Source organism: Squalius cephalus (assembly GCF_949319135.1).
Source record: "Squalius cephalus genome assembly, chromosome: 24".
NCBI lineage: Eukaryota > Metazoa > Chordata > Actinopteri > Cypriniformes > Leuciscidae > Squalius > Squalius cephalus.
Window position 1 is genome coordinate 847,576 of NC_137145.1, and position 12,474 is coordinate 860,049.

Sequence of the window (12,474 nt, forward strand, 5' to 3'; positions counted from 1 at the left end):
GTGTGTGTGTGTGTGTGTGTACAGTAGTCAGCATTTAAAGTGGATCAAAACATTTCATCAAAGTTATACATGAATTTTGAACAATACCCGTTCTTGTCTTAGGACATATTTGATTAACTTTTTTGATCCACTACTACTGTATAGGCTATACACACAGTAGTCAAAATCTGAAGTAAATTTACAGTAATTCAAGTGCTGCTCTTTTCACACATATAAATGTATTTATATAGAAATAATTTATTTCCGGATCAGTTTATCTGTTCACTAACTATATATATTATTTCTATATAAATGCATGTATATGTGTGAAAAGAGCAGCACTTGAATTACTGTAAACACAGCAGGCAGAAACACACTGGAACGGCTGTGGGCGTGTCCTTCCGCTCGGCTCATTTGCATACGGTGACGTCACAGCGCTGACCTGAGAACGGAGTGATGCCATCAGTCTAAAGTTCTGAAAGCGTTAGAATGAATGCAAAGATGATTATCCTTTCATTTGCTCTTTGCATTTAAACAAAAACATGGAAAACAAACACACGAAAGTGCATTAAATCTACAGAGCTGCGCGTGTCGCGCAATCTCGCGTTATTAGAAGCGCGTTCCCGCGTTTGTCAGATGCTGTTATTTAAAGCAGCTTCATGAGTTTCACCAGCCGAACATTCAAAACTAGCGCTGGTGTTTGACTCACTGTTCCTCTAGCGCAGGTGTCACCAACCCTGCTCCTGGAGGGCTACAGTCCTGCAGATTTCAGCTCCAACCCCAATCAAACACACCTGGACCAGCTAATCAAGCTGTTCAGGGTTGCTTGATAATTACAGGCAGGTGTGTTGGAACAGGGTTGGACCTAAAGTCTGCAGGACAGTAGCCCTCCAGGAGCAGGGTTGGTGACACCTGCTCTAGCGTAACCCTGACCCTATCCAAATGAGTTCTGCTGTTAGAGTCACTCACTCACACTCTCACACACACACACACACACACACACACACACACACACACACACACACAGGCTGGTGTAGTTACAGTGATTAATACAGATGTGAATGTGGAGTGTGTCAGCGGGTGTGGTTCAACAACACAGAGACATTTAACAGTCAAACACGTGTTCCTCTTCATGTCTGAGCAGGTCAGCTCAAAGACACATGCAAATCAGTGTGTGTGTGGACTGTTTCTCCTGTGTGTGTGTGTGTGTGTGGACTGTTTCTCCTGTGTGTGTGTGTGTGTGTGTGTGTGTGTGTGTGGACTGTTTCTCCTGTGTGTGTGTGTGTGTGTGGACTGTTTCTCCTGTGTGTGTGTGTGTGTGTGTGTGTGTGTGGACTGTTTCTCGTGTGTGTGTGTGTGTGTGTGTGTGTGTGTGGACTGTTTCTCATGTGTGTGTGTGTGTGTGTGTGTGTGTGTGTGTGTGTGGACTGTTTCTCGTGTGTGTGTGTGTGTGTGTGTGTGTGTGTGTGTGTGTGGACTGTTTCTCGTGTGTGTGTGTGTGTGTGTGTGTGTGGACTGTTTCTCATGTGTGTGTGTGTGTGTGTGTGTGTGTGTGTGTGTGTGTGTGTGTGGACTGTTTCTCGTGTGTGTGTGTGTGTGTGGACTGTTTCTCATGTGTGTGTGTGTGTGTGTGTGTGTGTGTGGACTGTTTTGCATGTGTGTGTGTGTGTGTGTGGACTGTTTCTCATGTGTGTGTGTGTGTGTGTGTGGACTGTTTCTCGTGTGTGTGTGTGTGGGGGGGGACTGTTTCTCGTGTGTGTGTGACGACTGTTTTTCATGTGTGTGTGTGTGTGTGTGTGGACGGACTGCTTCTCGTATGTGTATGTTTGTGTGTGTGTGTGTGGGGGGGGGGTGTGGACTGTTTTTCATGTGTGTGTGTGTGTGTGTGTGTATTTATATATATATATTGTGTGTGTGTGTGTGGACTGTTTTTCATGTGTGTGTGTGTGTGTGTGTGTGTGGACTGTTTCATGTATGTGTGTGTGTGTGTGTGTGTGTGGACTGTTTTTCATGTGTGTGTGTGTGTGTGTGTGTGTGTGTGTGTGTGTGGACTGTTTTTCGTGTGTGTGTGTGTGTGACGACTGTTTTTCGTGTGTGTGTGTGTGTGTGTGGACGGACTGCTTCTCGTGTGTGTGTGTGTGTGTGTGTGTGTGTGTGTGTGTGGACGGACTGCTTCTCGTGTGTGTATGTTTGTGTGTGTGTGTGTGGGGGGGGGTGGACTGTTTTTCATGTGTGTGTGTGTGTGTGTGTGTATTTATATAAATATATATATTGTGTGTGTGGACTGTTTTTCATGTGTGTGTGTGTGTGTGTGTGTGGACTGTTTTTCATGTATGTGTGTGTGTGGACTGTTTTTCGTGTGTGTGTGTGTGTGTGGACTGTTTTTCATGTGTGTGTGTGTGTGGACTGTTTTTCATGTGTGTGTGTGTGTGTGTGTGTGTGTGGACTATTTTTCATGTGTGTGTGTGTGTGGACTGTTTTTCATGTGTGTGTGTGTGTGTGTGTGTGTGTGTGTGTGTGGACTGTTTTTCATGTGTGTGTGTGTGTGTGTGTGTGTGTGTGTGTGTGTGTGTGTGTGTGTGTGTGTGTGGACTGTACCTACTTAATTTTGAGGACATATTTGGTTTAGGGGTCGGGTTAGTGTGTGTGTGTGTGTATGTGTGTGTGTGTGTGTGTGTGTGTGTGTGTGTGTGTGTGTGTGTGTGTGTGTGTGTGTGTGTGTGTGAGACGCTATCAGCATCCAGAAACACAGATGCATGTAATCTAGTAATACAGACTTTCCTACAGTTTGCATAATGACACACTGAGAGTTATTATAGTGTCACTGATTTCCTTCCGCACTTTATAATAACCAGCATAATCATGAGGAATACACAGGCTTATGGTCAGTTCAAGACTTTAAAAAACCCTTTAAGACCAATTAAAGGACATTTAAGGAAGAATTTGACCAATGTTTCTCTAAACGTAAATGTCAAAAGAAAAACACCGTGAGTTGTAGCAAAGGCATAAACTTGCTTCATTTTGTCCAGCGTTTCAAGATTTTTGCATTTGTATCTTGAGAAAATGTTTCTTGATTTAAAGATGTTTAGATATTTGAATCGGAAGCAAAACTACTGAGGAAGAAATACATTATTTTGCCATGCATTCAACATTTAAAGCCATAAAACCTAACCTACTATTCACCATTATTAATAGTAAGATCATGTCCACTGAATAATATTAACACATACAAAATTTGATTTTAGAAATGTATTAGTAAATGTTTAAAATAACACTAAGACTAATAAATGCTTTAAAATTGTTAACTAATGTAGGCTATAATGTTCACAAAAGGAGCCATTTCGTTATAGTTTTATTAATATTTTTAATTAGTTACATATTAATTTGAATTACTTTTATTAATTTTCGTAAAGTGACCTTGAGGTTTTGAAAGGTGCTATACAAATAAATAATTAAATATTTTTTGGGTGTTTATTTGTATTTTTTATAGATTCTTATTACTTTTACAAATTTTTGTAAAGCGACCTTGAGGTCTTGAGAGGCGCTTTATAAATCATTTTTTAATTTTTTTAAGTGTTTATTTGTATTTTAAAAAAAAATGATTTCAGTTTGAGTTATTTTAGTATAAAACATCTTTTTAAGCGACCTTGAGGTCTTGATAGGCGCTTTATAAATAAACAAAATATGATTTTTTTTCATTCCTATTTCAGTTTGAGTTATTTTAGTATAAGAAGTGAAATGAAAATGAGCAGAGTAAGTTGTATTTGACATGTCCAGTGTAACCCCCGAGCTGATGCACAGTTGGACTGACGGATAACTGATAGAAAGCTTTTGAAGATCTGAAGAAAAGCACACCTGTCCGCACTAAAGCCTTTCAAGCTCTTCCACCGGCGGGTTAACAGAGAGTCAACAGTAAAGAAGCACATTTGAATCGTCTTTGTCCCAGTTTGGGTGACATAAACCCGACAGACAATCAAGTGGAACGTGAAATAAAAGCATGATTTTCCTAGTGCGCGGCTCCTGTTAGAGCGCCGAGCCCTTCAGCCGCGGCTGCATTTGCATGGCAGGTCCAGTTAAATGAGGAGACCAGATTCTCTCTACCTGGCATGCAAACCAGCGGAGCAGCAGTTAAAGCAGCGCGCGCACGCACAGGTGTGTCCTCTCTCCAGAGATATGGAAATCCTCCGCGCTGAGATTCACTCTCCAGACACCGTACAGTGGACTTCATCAGAGGAGCTCCAGGATGCCACGCTCGTTCCTGGTGAAGAGGAAGCAGGCGATGTGTGGAGGATGGCAGTGGAAGGAGCCGGAGCTCAGCCTCGGGCCCACCGCAGGTACGTGAACACCTGAACACCTGAACACCTGCGCATCAGTTACTCAGAGTTATGAACAAACGCTCCTGCAGTAACATTCGTTCAAAGTTATCTGGTGTTTAATAATCTTCTCAAAACGTTAGCACAAAACATTATTTATATAGCGTTCATGGAATGATTTCAGTTCATCTGCCGTTTTTTAAATGTAACAATTTTTTTTGGAATGTTCAGAGAACATTCAAATGTAACATTCCATAATGTCTGAAGAATGATACAATGTAATGTTCCCATAATGTATCATTCATTAATGTAGAAATAAAGCTAACTTGACTGAGGTAGTAAAATATGTAATATTATGTATATAATATAGCCTATATATATATATATATAGGTGCTGAAACCCAAATTTTATAATATTTTATTATACTTTTAAAACAAATTGTGAAAACCAAACAAAATACCTTAGAAAAAATATTTGAATATTTTTTGTACTGAAAACAAAACAAAAAGCCTGAGAAAAATATTTTATTTGATCATATTTTACTATTTTTTTGTGTTGAAAACTAAACAAAAAACCTGTGTGTGTGTGTGTGTGTGTGTGTGTGTGTGTGTGTGTGTGTGTGTTTCAGTAGCTGTACAGACACACAGTGCTGGTCTGGAATCAGTGTCGGAGCGCGTCCATAAACACACACCTGCTTCTGAAGCTCTGGAGCGTCGCAGAGAGGATTATGGGATGGAGAGAGTTCAGGCGTCTCAGAGTTCTCTTCCTCTTCCTCTTCCTCTTCCTCCCGCTGCATTAACATCAGCACCGCTGAACAAGGTGTCGACAAACATACACATCTCACATCCTCACATGCATACGAACAACCGTTCATCCAGTAACATTAACAGAGCGTTCGCTCAGAGTTACCTCAGGCCTCGCTAACTGTGTGTAGGATCTATAGAAGCGTAAGATTCCCTTTATAAACCCCAGTCAGAGGAAGACTGTGAACATGCGTCTCTTCCCCGAAATAACCATATTCTGCATATCCTCATCTGCATATCATTTGCATATGATTATTCAGCCACGTGATCCCATGTTTAACAGTACGAGACATTAGGAGAGTATGAGATACGGATGTGCATCACATTAGTAGCCGATCCGTGCCTTGTGTTTCAATAAATAAATCAAATATTCTAATATAAAATACATTTCAGAGAAAGTTTTTCTCAATCTTTTCCTCTGGCCAAACAGTATTTTTAATTGCTTTATATTTTGAATGGAAACAGAAAGGCCTTATTGATCATATTTCCTCAGATCACGAGTTCTGCTGTTATCATGCGCTGAGAGAACATTAACACACACATCACGCCTCAGGAGAAGTGTTCAACAGCAGCGCATACAATACTATAATTTTTTTTTACTTCTCGGTAACAATTTGATTCGGCTCTTATAAACGAGGCTCCTCTCTGTAATAAGCGTTATGAATGCATTGCTCATGGAGCGCTTCAGTTGGATGTTGGTCTAATTCCAGAGAACAGTGAGTGTTTACACCTGCACATGTGTTCCTCTGATACAGGCGCGTGAATCCGGCGGCTCGTCTGAGTTTCTGTGTTCGGTGTGTCATAAAGCGTTCCCGCTCCAGCGCATGCTAACGCGACACCTGAAGTGTCACAGTCTGATCAAGAGACACCCGTGCAGATACTGCGGGAAAGGCTTCAACGACACCTTCGACCTCAAGAGACACATGCGCACACACACCGGTGAGAAAACCAGACTACATTTAAAGCTGTGGTATAATGCCCTTAACACAAGATGTAAAATAAGTCTCTGATGTCCCCAGAGTGTGTGTGTGAAGATTTAGCTCTAAATACCCCACAGATATTTTTATATAGCATGTTAAAATTGTCACTTTTTGAGGGTATGCAAAAACGCACCGTTTTTGTGTGTGTCCCTTTAAATGCAAATGAGCTGCAGCTCCCGGCGCAGGGGGCGGAGCTTCAACAGCTTGTTATGTTCAAACGGAGTCAGACAATGATGGAGAGACTCAAGAAGAAGTGACAACATGTAGACAACATTTCTGAATGGTTAGTTGATGAGTTTATGCAGCTGATGTGTAGTTATCTTCTAGTCATTAATTAGCATATTCTGTCATGATAATCTATAAATCGTGTTCCGGGGGCGGGGTTTATGTAAATTCTAGGGTTGGTGATGTCACTAACCCGAGAGGAATGTGGTGTAGTCTCTACCAGCCGTTTGTTGTAGTCCTTAAAAAGTGATTTCTGTAAAAGCAAATATCTCCCTTTGCTCTGAACTTTGAGTGTTGCAGATGTTGTTTATGCTCAAACAGCAACATTACACACTAACTAAAGTTAGAAAAGTCAAATCATATATAATCAACCACCCCTTTAGCATGACCGGTAGAATAAAAGGCTAACAGGAACGATGACTATATCAGCGTCACACCAGAGCATGATATCTGTTTATTGTCTGTCGCTTTAAATGCTCAAGCTCTTTAAAGCACGATGGATTCTAATTGGCTGAAAGTACTTAAGAAAGTATCGTTATTGTTATAGTTGCGATGTGACTCTGTTGTTCTTTTATACATAGAACAATATCTTTATCATTATATAGTTATCATCCTTGATGTGAACATTGGCACAAACATATATTTGTACAGAACTGGATGTATCGCCATAGACTGCTTGCTTTGGGTCGGTGAGATTTATTAATGTTTTTTCTGCTCACCAACGCTGTGTTTATTTGATAATAAATACTATTATTATTTCAATATAACAAATATTATTCCAATGTAAATCAGCTGTTCTCTATATGAATATACAGTAAAGTGTAATTTATTCCTGTGATTAAAGCTGAATGTTCAGCATCATTACTCCAGTCTTCAGTGTCACATGATCCTCCAGAAATCACTCTAATATGATGATCTGATGATCAAGAAACATTTATGATTATTATCAGTGTTCAAAACAGTTCATATTTTGGTGAAAACTGTGATGCATTTTATTTTTCATGATTCTTTGATGAAAATAAAATAAAAAAACAGCATTTATTTGAAATAGAATATTTTGTAACATTATAATTGTCTTTACTGTCACTTTTGAGCAATTTAATGATTCTTTGAGCATAGAATCTTTATAAATGATCAATTTAATGCATCCTTGCTGATTATACAGGCTTAATCTTAGCGACCGCAGTTGTATCGGAGACGGTGTGTGTTCTCAGCTCTGAGTGTGTGTGTGTGTGTGTGTGTGCAGGTATCCGCCCGTACAGGTGTGATCTGTGTGAGAAGGCCTTCACTCAGCGCTGCTCTCTGGAGTCTCACCTGAGGAAGATCCACGGCGTGCGGCAACAGTACGCGTACCGGCAGCGGCGCTCCAAGATCTTCGTGTGCGAGGACTGCGGCTTCACCTCGAGCCGGCCCGACGAGTACTTCCTGCACGTGCGACAGCAGCACCCGAGCAGCCCGGCCCTGCGCCGCTACTACCGCAAACACCTGCTGGAGAACCCGTCCGGCCACGGCATCGGGCCCTTCGTGCTGTATCCCTCCGCCGGCCTCTACATGTGAACGAGCATCAGACACTCAAACCCTCCGACAGTAACGTCAGTAGATGTAGTGCGTTCAGCGTTATCTGCTCTTTAATAACGTTCTCTCACAAAACATCGTTCAAGGAGCGGTTTTACCGCAAACGTTCAGCTGGATGTTTTGACATTTTTTACATGTTACTACTTGTTTCAGAAGAACATTCCCATAATGTTTGAACATTTAGAAATAACATTTTCATAACTTAATGGGTTCATAGAACATATTTTTGTATTTATTTTAGTAGGGATGCACTGTTATGTAAATTGTGGCTGATACCGATAATTCTTTATATTTGAAAGCCGATAAACGATATATTGGCCGATAAATCTAAATCTAAATTTTTATATCATTTTTGAGAGCCTGATTACAAAAACAAAAGTCTCACCATTAAAAGCCAAAGCTCTTAAAGTATGAACAAACGTTCTTCCAGTAAAGTCAACAGAACGTTCGTTCGACGTTATCTGCTCTTTAATAATGTTCTCACACAAAACAGGAGTGTTTTTTTCCCTGAAACGTTCAGTTTTTACATTTTTTAAATGTTACTACTTGTTTCAGAAGAACATTCACATAATGTTTGAACATATTTTTGTATTTATTTTAGTAGGGATGCAACGATATGTAAATTTTGGCCCAGACCGATAATTCTTTGTATTTGAAAGCCGATAAACGATATATTGGCAGATAAATCTAAATCCAAATTTTGATATAATTGTTGAGAGCCTGATTACAAAAACAAAAGTCTCACCATTAAAAGCCACGTCCCAAACACACAATTATGAGTTCTCATTATAATGTTCTGTAGCCGATATGACAGACTCGCGCTGCACATGTTGAACATATATCAGCCGACACTGTCAATATATCGTGCATCCCTATATTTTAGCACTCGAGGAATTAAACATGCAGCATAGATGACAACGATGTACATACTTATGTTTGTGTTGCACAATGCGTACTCTTTCACACACTGTTTAACCCTGTCTTCTGGACACAACACGAGCGGTGAGATCTGCTGCATGTCGTCTCTCTGTCCTCAATAAACTTGATTCTTTTACACCCTTTCAGAGGAAAGTCCTGAATGTTTATGCTGCTGCTGCACACACACACACACACACACACACACACACACACACACACACACACACACACACACACACACACACACACACACACACACACACACACACACACTTCACTGCTGTACTGCCAGAATACACTTTACACACAACAAGAGTAACTATATAACTGTCAGATATAGTCTCTCTCCTCTTTCTGTCTGTCTGTGCAGAAAGCTTATTTTTGACACACTGTAAAAAACAACAACATTCAAAATCAGTATGTCTTGAATTTCAGTAAAAAAATCAAATGATCTAAAAATAAACATTTATAATGACTTGAATTTTGAATAAAAATAAATGACTTGAATTTTGTTGTGCCAGTTTTTACATCATGTGAATCATCTCTAAAGTAAAGGAGTTTCTGCGGTAAACTAGAACACTAACTCTGTTCATGAGGGAATCAGGTTTGGCATTATTTATGAAAACACTGTATTTGAGTTCAATGAGGATCCGCAAACCAGCCTGAGAGAGTGTGTGTCGTCTGTCTCCCTCTAGTGGTGTGTTACACAACCACACACCCCTTCAGTCACACACACACACACACACACACACACACCACCAGCAGCATGTGATGTGGATGGAGAGGAGGCTAAACTTTTATATACATAATAAAAATAGATGATAAGTTCCTAAAGGAAACAACAGTAGAGGAATAATGCTGGAGTGACTGATGTAAAGATGCAGAACTGGAGAAACAGAGAGTAAAGAGAGTAAAGAGAGAGTAAAGAGAGAGTAAACAGAGAGTAAACAGAGAGTAAAGAGAGAGTAAACAGAGAGTAAAGAGAGAGTAAACAGAGAGTAAAGAGAGAGTAAAGAGAGAGTAAACAGAGAGTAAACAGAGAGTAAAGAGAGAGTAAAGAGAGAGTAAACAGAGAGTAAACAGAGAGTAAAGAGAGAGTAAACAGAGAGTAAAGAGAGAGTAAACAGAGAGTAAAGAGAGAGTAAAGAGAGAGTAAACAGAGAGTAAAGAGAGAGTAAACAGAGAGTAAAGAGAGAGTAAACAGAGAGTAAAGAGAGAGTAAACAGAGAGTAAACAGAGAGTAAAGAGAGAGTAAACAGAGAGTAAAGAGAGAGTAAACAGAGAGTAAAGAGAGAGTAAAGAGAGAGTAAAGAGAGAGTAAAGAGAGAGTAAAGAGAGAGTAAAGAGAGAGTAAACAGAGAGTAAAGAGAGAGTAAACAGAGAGTAAAGAGAGAGTAAACAGAGAGTAAACAGAGAGTAAAGAGAGAGTAAACAGAGAGTAAAGAGAGAGTAAAGAGAGAGTAAAGAGAGAGTAAAGAGAGAGTAAAGAGAGAGTAAAGAGAGAGTAAACAGAGAGTAAAGAGAGAGTAAAGAGAGAGTAAACAGAGAGTAAAGAGAGAGTAAACAGAGAGTAAAGAGAGAGTAAACAGAGAGTAAAGAGAGAGTAAAGAGAGAGTAAAGAGAGAGTAAAGAGAGAGTAAAGAGAGAGTAAAGAGAGAGTAAACAGAGAGTAAACAGAGAGTAAAGAGAGAGTAAAGAGAGAGTAAACAGAGAGTAAACAGAGAGTAAAGAGAGAGTAAACAGAGAGTAAAGAGAGAGTAAACAGAGAGTAAAGAGAGAGTAAAGAGAGAGTAAACAGAGAGTAAAGAGAGAGTAAACAGAGAGTAAACAGAGAGTAAACAGAGAGTAAAGAGAGTAAAGAGAGAGTAAAGAGAGAGTAAACAGAGAGTAAAGAGAGAGTAAAGAGAGAGTAAACAGAGAGTAAAGAGAGAGTAAAGAGAGAGTAAACAGAGTAAACAGAGAGTAAAGAGAGAGTAAACAGAGAGTAAAGAGAGAGTAAACAGAGAGTAAAGAGAGAGTAAAGAGAGTAAACAGAGAGTAAACAGAGAGTAAAGAGAGAGTAAACAGAGAGTAAACAGAGAGTAAAGAGAGTAAAGAGAGAGTAAAGAGAGAGTAAAGAGAGAGTAAACAGAGAGTAAACAGAGAGTAAACAGAGAGTAAAGAGAGAGTAAACAGAGAGTAAACAGAGAGTAAAGAGAGAGTAAAGAGAGAGTAAACAGAGTAAACAGAGAGTAAAGAGAGAGTAAACAGAGAGTAAACAGAGAGTAAAGAGAGAGTAAAGAGAGAGTAAACAGAGTAAACAGAGAGTAAAGAGAGAGTAAACAGAGAGTAAACAGAGAGTAAACAGAGAGTAAAGAGAGAGTAAACAGAGAGTAAAGAGAGAGTAAACAGAGAGTAAAGAGAGAGTAAACAGAGAGTAAAGAGAGTAAAGAGAGAGTAAAGAGAGAGTAAACAGAGAGTAAAGAGAGAGTAAAGAGAGAGTAAACAGAGAGTAAAGAGAGAGTAAACAGAGAGTAAACAGAGTAAACAGAGAGTAAAGAGAGAGTAAACAGAGAGTAAAGAGAGAGTAAACAGAGAGTAAAGAGAGAGTAAAGAGAGTAAACAGAGAGTAAACAGAGAGTAAAGAGAGAGTAAACAGAGAGTAAACAGAGAGTAAAGAGAGAGTAAACAGAGTAAACAGAGAGTAAAGAGAGAGTAAACAGAGAGTAAAGAGAGAGTAAACAGAGAGTAAAGAGAGAGTAAAGAGAGTAAACAGAGAGTAAAGAGAGAGTAAAGAGAGAGTAAACAGAGTAAACAGAGAGTAAAGAGAGAGTAAACAGAGAGTAAACAGAGAGTAAACAGAGAGTAAACAGAGAGTAAAGAGAGAGTAAAGAGAGAGTAAACAGAGTAAACAGAGAGTAAAGAGAGAGTAAACAGAGAGTAAAGAGAGAGTAAACAGAGAGTAAAGAGAGAGTAAAGAGAGTAAACAGAGAGTAAAGAGAGAGTAAAGAGAGAGTAAACAGAGTAAACAGAGAGTAAAGAGAGAGTAAACAGAGAGTAAACAGAGAGTAAACAGAGAGTAAAGAGAGAGTAAACAGAGAGTAAAGAGAGAGTAAACAGAGAGTAAAGAGAGAGTAAACAGAGAGTAAAGAGAGTAAAGAGAGAGTAAAGAGAGAGTAAACAGAGAGTAAAGAGAGAGTAAAGAGAGAGTAAACAGAGAGTAAAGAGAGAGTAAAGAGAGAGTAAACAGAGTAAACAGAGAGTAAAGAGAGAGTAAACAGAGAGTAAAGAGAGAGTAAACAGAGAGTAAAGAGAGAGTAAAGAGAGTAAACAGAGAGTAAACAGAGAGTAAAGAGAGAGTAAACAGAGAGTAAACAGAGAGTAAAGAGAGAGTAAACAGAGAGTAAAGAGAGAGTAAACAGAGAGTAAACAGAGAGTAAAGAGAGAGTAAAGAGAGAGTAAAGAGAGAGTAAAGAGAGAGTAAACAGAGAGTAAACAGAGAGTAAACAGAGAGTAAACAGAGAGTAAAGAGAGAGTAAAGAGAGAGTAAACAGAGTAAACAGAGAGTAAAGAGAGAGTAAAGAGAGAGTAAACAGAGAGTAAAGAGAGAGTAAAGAGAGAGTAAACAGAGAGTAAAGAGAGAGTAAACAGAGAGTAAAGAGAGAGTAAAGAGAGAGTAAACAGAGAGTAAAGAGAGAGTA

The 12,474-nt window shown here is 39.3% G+C and overlaps 2 protein-coding genes across 4 annotated transcripts in view; one reads left to right on the forward strand and one right to left on the reverse strand.

The window, feature by feature from the left end:
* Window positions 1-7,637, reverse strand: part of vaspa (vasodilator stimulated phosphoprotein a) — a 31,300-nt gene extending 23,663 nt beyond the window's left edge. The window contains exon 1 of one of the 2 annotated variants that reach the window (XM_079860720.1): window positions 7,616-7,637. The gene's annotated coding sequence lies outside the window, so the exon portion shown is untranslated. Of the gene's footprint in view, window positions 1-4,984; window positions 5,004-7,615 lie in introns of those variants that run through there. The other variant, XM_079860721.1, reaches the window with a different exon arrangement.
* On the forward strand, window positions 3,679-8,939 carry LOC307152256 (putative transcription factor Ovo-like 1). Of its 2 annotated transcripts, none has more exons than XM_079860740.1 (4): window positions 3,679-4,313; window positions 4,922-5,112; window positions 5,852-6,035; window positions 7,548-8,939. In XM_079860740.1, the coding sequence occupies exons 1-4, from the start codon at window positions 4,223-4,225 to the stop codon at window positions 7,856-7,858; spliced, it is 777 nt and encodes a 258-aa protein (XP_079716866.1). In that variant the 5' UTR covers window positions 3,679-4,222; the 3' UTR covers window positions 7,859-8,939. The 2 variants fall into 2 exon arrangements, with proteins under 2 accessions (XP_079716866.1, XP_079716867.1); XM_079860741.1 differs by having other exon boundaries at window positions 4,085-4,313; window positions 4,925-5,112; window positions 7,548-8,279.
* Window positions 8,940-12,474: the final 3,535 nt, after the last annotated feature.